The following is an 8,370-nucleotide window of genomic DNA, read 5'->3' on the forward strand; positions in this document are numbered from 1 at the left end:
GATACCTCAGATTACAGATAACTTCGCGATGTTTGGCTTCATGAAGAAGACCGGGAGAAGGACCCGAGAGAAGGAAAGAAGAAGCGCGAGAAACGCGAGAAGAAGGAAGCCAAGAAGAAGGAAGCAGCTGACCCCGACGAGCTCAGCCGTCTCGAGGAGGCCAAAAAGTGCTGTTCGGACTCGGCGTAAGTCCAGCGACAAGCAGCGCTACAAGTGCGCCTACAGCTCCGACCGCCTTCCAGGCCATCAACTCCAAACGCTCGTCCCCTTGCCCAGTGCGAGCGGTCAGCGACTGCAGCAGCAATCCCGTCGGCAAGGGCCTGGACGCGTCGTCGATCACTCGCAGAGCCACTTCTACACGTCGGCCAGCTCGTCTCTCGGCGACGCCGCGAGCAACGGCGCGGCGCCCCTTGGCGGGCGACGGCAGCCTGCGCGGCTCGAAGCGGGCATCCTGAGGGGCGTCGCGGTACGGCGCGCACCCGCGCCCGTGTGGCGACTAACATCAAGGCGACCCCGGACGACCTTCGCGACGTCAAGGACAACACACGCTCAACGAGAACGTCGGCGCCCTCATCATCAAGCTCGACGGCGGCAGGCGGCGAGGGCCTCGTCCAGGCGGCGCCACGCCGGCCCGCGCTGGAGTACGCCGGCGCGGACCTGCGCTTCCGCCGCTTGACTTCGCCGGCGCCCCCGGGCGGCGACACACTGCCGCATACCAGCGGCAGCGGCGCGGGCGACTTTCGGCTTCTCGCTGCGTCGGCCGTCGTCGCGAGCGGGCGGCGCGCCGGATCACCGCGAGTTCCCCGCCAACGTGATCTTCGGCGGAGCCCGTGCGCGCTCGTCGCGCACAACCGCACGGTCTGCTGCCCGGCGACCGCCTCGTCGAGGTCAACGGGGTCGTCGTCGAGGAGATGTCGGCGGCGACGACGTCATCGAGCTGATCCGGCGCAGCGGCGACGAGGTGACGCTCACCGTGCGGCCGTGCTCCGAGCTCAGCGAGCTGACGATGAGACCCGGCTGGGAGACGGGAGACGGGGGCCGCGAGGAGAACTGAGGGTCTCGGCGAACCTGGCGGCGCACAGGGGCCGCGTCAACTACAAGCACGGCGAGGTAGCACGTCTCCTTCGCTAAGTACTAGTTTTTCTCTGTGTATCAGGGAAAATCTGAATGTTTAATTAGAGGGAAAATTAGCAAAAGAGGTAATGGCCAGTTTGGGAAAAAAAAGCCCATGATGGATTTAAAAGGCGTGCTGTAAGCACGCATGCGGACGCTGCAGGTGGACGCAGGGGGAGAGAGGGAACTCCCCTCTCCACTGGGGGGTCTCCCCCAGCAAAATTAAAAATTTGAGATGTCTTACACTGCCATTTGAGGCACCCTGAACATTTTTCAACATGGCAATGTTAAATTAGACAACCGGCGGTGCGCCACTTGTGCCTCTTATGATAAGAAACCCTGTGTATGTGCATCCGTGACCGGGGGTCAAAGGGCGCCGAAGTGTGCCCGTCGGTGCGTGCTTTTATGGTGCACCTCTCCTTCTCGTTTTTGTCTGCCTTTGGTATCTTCCTTTTGTTTATGTCTGCCTTCGGTATACCCTTCCTTTGTTTATGTCTGCCTTCGTGTATACCCTTCCTTTTGTTTATGTCTGCCTTCGTGGTATACCCTTCCTTTGTTTATGTCTGCCTTCGTGGTATACCCTTCCTTTTGTTTATGTCTACTTTGTGGTATACCCTTCCTTTTTTTATGTCTAGCCTTCGTGGGTATACCCTTCCTTTTGTTTATGTCTGGCCTTCGTGGTATACCCTTCCTTTTGTTTATGTCTGCCTTTCGTGCGTGTTTACCCTCCTTTTGTTTAAATGTCTGCCTTCGGGTTACCCTTCCTTCTCGTTTAATGTCTGCCTTTGTGGTATACCCTTCCTTTTGTTAGATGTCTGCCTTCGTGGTATACCCTTTCTATCGTTTATGTCTGCCTTCGTGGTATACCCTTTCCTTCTCGTTATGCTGCCTTTGTGGTAACCCTTCCTTTTGTTTAAATGTCTGCCTTCGTGGTATACCCTTCCTTCTCGTTTATGTCTGCCTTTGTGGTATACCCTTCCTTCTCGTTTATGTCTGCCTTTGTGGTATACCCTTCCTTTTGTTTAAATGTCTGCCTTCGTGGTATACCCTTCCTTCTCGTTTATGTCTGCCTTTGTGTTTACCCTTCCTTTGTTTATGTCTGCCTTCGTGGTATACCCTTCCTTCGAGTACCTTTATGGTACGCTCTTCCTTGTGTCGTATTGATGTGTGCTTTGCAGTAACCCACTCCTTGTTGCCGAGTGCCTCTTGTGTACTTCCTTCGCACCCAAAGTGACGCAACCGCAATTGTCTCGTTTATAAATGCAGCGATGTTGGCGGTAGCACAGCAATAGGATTGATCGGCACTAGTAGTAGTAGTAGTAGACAACGTATTAGCCAGCGAGCCATGCAGCCGTGATTTGCACGGTCAGTTTTTGAAACTGCACGGCCTAAAATAATGATTTAAAGCCATGTACATTGTAAAATTGCACTCCATTCCAAATATTTTTCTGCACTCGTCATATTATTAATTTATTATGTGATTGAAAATAGGAGATTTGGGGATATTTTTTGGGACAACCAGAAATTGTTGCGGACAACCCGATTTGATGCCTGGGTTGTCCGCAGGACAACCACATTTTTTTTCTTATTTCGAGCACTGGATATCATTCTTAACAACTGGAACAGCTATACTTACTGACTCACTGCATGTTTTATTTTTTATTTTTAGTAAGTTTAAAATGGTTTGACATGGCTAACTATAGAATACCTCTATTATCCCTGACACACTCGGTCCAGTTAGTCAATGTTTACCTCTCAGGCAGATTCGATTACATCACTGCCACAACAAATCTACCAGCAACAAGTCATTTGTCTCTTCAGAAAAAGCGTTTGTAGTGATCGATAAGTAGTTACCTGTTTACTCGCCGATGAAACTTGTCCACACAATCAAATTTGTTGTCGCTACGAACGTGAGTTGTGATACGCATACTTATTGGCCAAAGCACTCATATTACACGGCATTGCTGACCAATGAGAAGCCGCAAAACAACACTAGCTATGGACGCAATGCAGGCCGATCGCCAGCCGAAAGAAATTCAATTCGCGGTCAGAAAAATATAAATAAAGTGCGTTTTTCGTCACTTTTTTTTTGGTTGTCCACCGGACAATGTCTCAGACTGGTTAGGTTGTCCGGCGCATATTCTGGTTGTCTCGCACAACCGGACAACGCTTATGTCGAGCACTGCCGTTGTGAAAATGTTCATGTATTTACTGATAAGTATATCCTGTATCTATATACCTATAAGTACATCAATACATCCTGTATTTGAATCCATCATGCACATTTTTTTCCCAAACTGGCCATTCCCTCCTTTATCTAATTTTCCCTCAGAAGAAACCTATTATATATATATTATATTCGCTATGTAGCCCTAACCTCTAAGTCTAACACCAACAAAAACATTAATGTTCAGAATTCCCTAACCTAATCCTAACCCCATCATGATCACATACGTACGAGGGGTCCCAAAACTTGAATCGACCCTCCTTCCACTTTTTACGCTGTGTTCACACGACTGCTAACAAACATTACAAGAGTCGAAATGGTTGTGGCTCAGCAACACACGGTACTTTTAGTACAGTGACTGCTTTGGAAACTCAAACGAGGAAACAGGAAATCACATTTGCAATTTGAATCCGTTAGGTGTACATTTAGGAGAAGCAATATCCTCTGTCCATGTATCATACACTCAGACGGAAATCTATACGTACAAAAACATGAAAAATTTAACTTGTCCTGTAATATGAACTAATAGCCAGCCTGTCAGCCTTCAATTAAGGCATAGCAAAACAAGGACCACAATGTAAATAAGTGTGCTAGTCATGCTTTTTGTGTATATATCCTTGGTAATTATCCAATTTTATGAATTCAAATTTTTTATTGTAAAAGTATGCAATGTATTGTATATGATGGATAATTGCCTAAATAAATAAATAAAATAAAATGTACAAGTGTGATTACCTATACTCACCAATGAGTGATTGATTACTCCTTGCTACTTACTACTACTAGGCAAATCAGTATTCTACTAGTACTATGGTGAAACCTTGCTTGTTTTGATCAATTAAGTTTCACCAGCCTTTAACACACAGTAAAAGTATAACAGGTCTTCATTATTGACATTAACAACACTAGTATGGAAACATTTTGAGATCTAATCTATTCGAATGTTAGAATAGTAGACAAATTTGAGTTTGATATTAAATCCTAGGCCTACTCAGCTACTGTAAACAGAGAATAATTACAATATTTTACTTTTACTTAGTTCCCGTATAATCATATAATCTATAAATGCTAATATTGTTAAAACTTAATTCTAGCTAATTCATGTACAAGCTCCAATAGCTAAATCATCCAAAGCTTCCCTTTTACTGCATTAATTTTCTGGAAACGCGGAACTCCAATAACTGTTGTGATGATTGGGAGGCCACGACAGAAACGGTGAAAGTTCAAGTAACTTGAACTTGCCATAGTCAATACAAGCACAATTAAGCGTATTATTACGCCGACTTAAATAAAATAAAATATTTACCTATGTACACTATACGTTCAAATTACCTTTACGTAATGACGACCAACGATAGTTCTCGTAGTATTAATTTTTTCTGCAAAATTTCAAGACACATTCAAAATACATGACCGATACTAGAAACATGGCAGTACTGTATCATCCGGGCTCTTCCCTTCCGGTTAGCTCGCGCAACGCTGACCAATAGAAAAAGATTTCACTAAATTAGTCACAATCGTTCGTCTGCTACAGGATTTCCCGTGCTTCGGTACTTCGGCTTTCATAAGGAGCGTTGCGTGGCCCATATATAAGCCACAGTTAAACTAATGTCACCGCTAATCGTATCGCTAGTATTGCTAAGATATGCAAAGTTCTAACGTACCACAATATCGAACATATGCTCCTGGTCCAACGCATGCGCCAAACACGTTTTGCGTCTCCAAGGAATGCATCTACCGCACTACGTCCTATATGAAATCGCAGTGTTTCTGGTAATTTTATTATTTCGTTGATACCTGACCGTGCGTCTCGATTATTTGAAAACAATTAGGTCTTTCGTATAAATGGAGTCTATAAATAAATTCTAGTGTTTGCCCGCAAATAGTACAAAGTTATGCTCGAACACTCTTCCACACCTGCCCGACGTGTGTGAATACAATCATCATACATTTATATGGCTATATCATACATTATATACATCACAACTTCTCGGTCAAGTAGTTCGTGCATTTCTAGATAATTTGTCATATTCATCGCAAAAAAAGGGGCTGAGCGAGGGACAAGGGCGGTAAGGGAAAGTTTTAAGGAAGGAGTTTTGCACCTTACAGGCTAGGGCGCTCTCCTAATTATAAACACAGGTCTACTGATAACAATTTATTCCATAAATCTATGCTAAGATACCCCATAACCATATTAAATGCGTAATCATCACAAAATATTACTCTTCTGGTGAGATATTGCGCACGCGCTAACACACTAACGTAGCCAGATTCTGTACTGACTCGTATATGCAGCGAGGACCTTACAGGCAAGATCTTCGTCCTATTTCTTAAGACAGGTCTACTGATAGAATGTTATTATATAAATCTATGTTAGAATGGCTCCTCTCCAGTTTAAAGGCATAATGTTTGTAAAATATTACTCTTCTCTAGAGATATTGCGCATGCGCGAGCACCGTTTCAGGCGTGCAGTGCGGACTGAAGAAAACTGTATAATATAGCTTGCTGAGAAAGCGAGCGAGAGAGAGAGAGAGAGAGATGGGTGGGTTATTGAGGAAAGGCAACAAGGAAGATAGCTGGGGGCGGTAGAAGAAGAAGGAGTCTGAGCGAAGAACAAGGGAGGTAGGGGAAGGGCAGGAGGGAATGAATTAGGAATTTTGCACCCTAGAGGCTAGGGCGCTTTCCTAATTATAAACACAGGTCTACTGATAAAAATTTATTACAGAAATCTATGCTGAGATACCCCATAACCATATTAAATGCATAATCATCACAAAATATAACTCTTCTGGTGAGATATTGCTCATGCGCTAACACAAAAACGTAGCCAGATTGTATACTGACTGGTATATGCAGTGAAGACCTTACAAGTAAGATCTTCGTCCTATTTCTTAAGAGAGGTCTACTGATAGAATGTTATCATAGAAATCTATGCTAGAATAGCTCCTCTCCAGTTTAAAGACATAATGTTTGTAAAAGATTACTCTTCTCTGGAGATATTGCGCATGCGCGAGCACCGTTTCAGGCGTGCAGTAAGGACTGAAGAAAACTGCATAATATAGCTTGCTGAGAGAGAGAGAGAGAGAGAGAGAGAGAGAGAGATATGGGTGGGAGACTGAGGAAAGGCAGCAGGGAAGATAGCTGGGGGTGGTAGAAGAAGAAGGAGTCTGAGCGAAGAACAAGAGAGGTAGGGGAAGGGCAGGAATGGATGAAGTAGGATTTGGCACCCTACAGGCTAGGGCGCTCTCCTAATTATAAACACATGTCTACTGATAACAATTAATTACAGAAATCTATGCTAAGATACCCCATAACCATAATAAATGCGTAATCATTACAAAATATTACTCTTCTGGTGAGATACTGCGCATGCGCTAACACACTAACGTAGTCAGATTGTGTACTGACTGGTATATGCATAGATATAGAAGAAGATCTATTTTCTTCTATATCTATGGTATACATGCAGCGAGGACCTTACAAGCAAGATCTTCGTCCTATTTTTAAGAGAAGTTTACTGATAGAATGTTATCATATAAATCTATGCTAGAATAGCTCCTCTCCAGTTTAAAGGCATAATGTTTGTAAAATATTACTCTTATCGGGAGATATGGCGCATGCGCGAGCACCGTTTCAGGTGTGCAGTACGAACTGAAGAAAACTGCATAATATAGCTTCAAGAGCTAATAATACCTATTATTACCTATTACTATAGATATTATTAGCTCTTGATAGCTTGCTGAGAGAGAGAGAGAGAGAGAGAGAGAGAGAGAGAGATATGGGTGGGAGACTAAGGAAAGGCAGCAGGGAAAATAGCTGGGGTGGTAGAAGAAGAAGGAGTATGGGCGAAGAACTAGGGAGGTAGAGGGAAGGGCAGGAGAGGATGAAGTAGGAATTTTGCACCCTATACAGGCTAGGGCGCTCTCCTAATTATAAACACAGGTTTACTGATAACAATTAAATACAGAAATCTATGCTGAAATACCCCATAAACATATTAAATGCATAATCATCACGAAATATTACTCTTCTGGTGAGATATTGTGCATGCGCTAACACACTGACGTAGCCAGATTCTGTACTGCATGACTGGTATATGCAGCGAAGACCTTACAGGCAAGATCTTCGTCCTATTTCTTAAGACAGGTCTACTGATAGAATGTTATCATATAAATATTTGCTAGAATAGCTCCTCTCCAGTTTAAAGGCATAATGCTTGTAAAATATTACTCTTCTCGGGAGATATTGCGCATGCGCGAGCACCGTTTCAGGTGTGCAGTGCGGACTGAAGGAAACTGCTTGCTGAGAGAGAGAGAGAGAGAGAGAGAGAGAGAGAGAGAGAGAGAGACAGTGGCGCACCGCCGTTGTCTAATTTAACACCGCCGTTGTGAAAATGCTTCAGGGTGCCTCAAATGCAGTTAAGATTTTTTTTATTTTGCTAGGGGAGACACCCCAGCGAGAGGGGGAGCTCCCTCTCTCCCCCTGCGTCCACCTGCAGCCTCCGCATGCGTGCCTACAGCACGCCTTTGAATCCATCATGTGCATTTTTTTCCCAAACTGGCCATTACCTCCTTTATCTAATTTTCCCTCTAGATAAAGAAAACATTCAGATTTTCCCTGATACACAGAGAAAACTAATACTTAGCGAAGGAGACGTGCGTACCTCGCCGTGCTTGTAGTTGACGCTGCCCGTGCGCGCCAGGTTCCCGACGACCCTCAGGTTCTCCTCGCGGCCCCCGTCTCCCGTCTCCCAGCCGGGTCTCATCGTCAGCTCGCTGAGCTCGAGCACGGGCCGAACGGTGAGCGTCACCTCGTCGCCGCTGCGCCGGATCAGCTCAATGACGTCGTCGCGCGACATCTCCTCGACGACGACCCCGTTGACCTCGACAAGGCGGTCGCCGGGCAGCAGACCCGTGCGGTTGTGCGCGCCGAGCGCGCCAGGCTCCGCGAAGATCACGTTGCGCGGGAACTCGTGGTGATCCGGCGCGCCGCCCCGCTCGACGACGACGGCTCGACGCAGCGAGAAGCCA

General features: G+C 45.6%; 1 protein-coding gene across 1 annotated transcript in view; it reads right to left on the bottom strand.

The window, feature by feature from the left end:
• LOC106821115 (unconventional myosin-XVIIIa-like) overlaps nt 1–8,245 on the bottom strand; it is an 81,647-nt gene extending 73,402 nt beyond the window's left edge. Inside the window, exon 1 of the mRNA XM_014825790.1 lies at nt 8,004–8,245. Within this exon, the coding sequence (XP_014681276.1) occupies nt 8,004–8,198 (195 nt within the window). The 5' untranslated portion in view covers nt 8,199–8,245. The remainder of the gene's footprint in view (nt 1–8,003) is intronic.
• Between the last annotated feature and the right edge of the window lie 125 nt (nt 8,246–8,370).

Source organism: Priapulus caudatus, unplaced genomic scaffold, assembly GCF_000485595.1.
Source record: "Priapulus caudatus unplaced genomic scaffold, Priapulus_caudatus-5.0.1 Scaffold59, whole genome shotgun sequence".
NCBI lineage: Eukaryota > Metazoa > Priapulida > Priapulimorpha > Priapulimorphida > Priapulidae > Priapulus > Priapulus caudatus.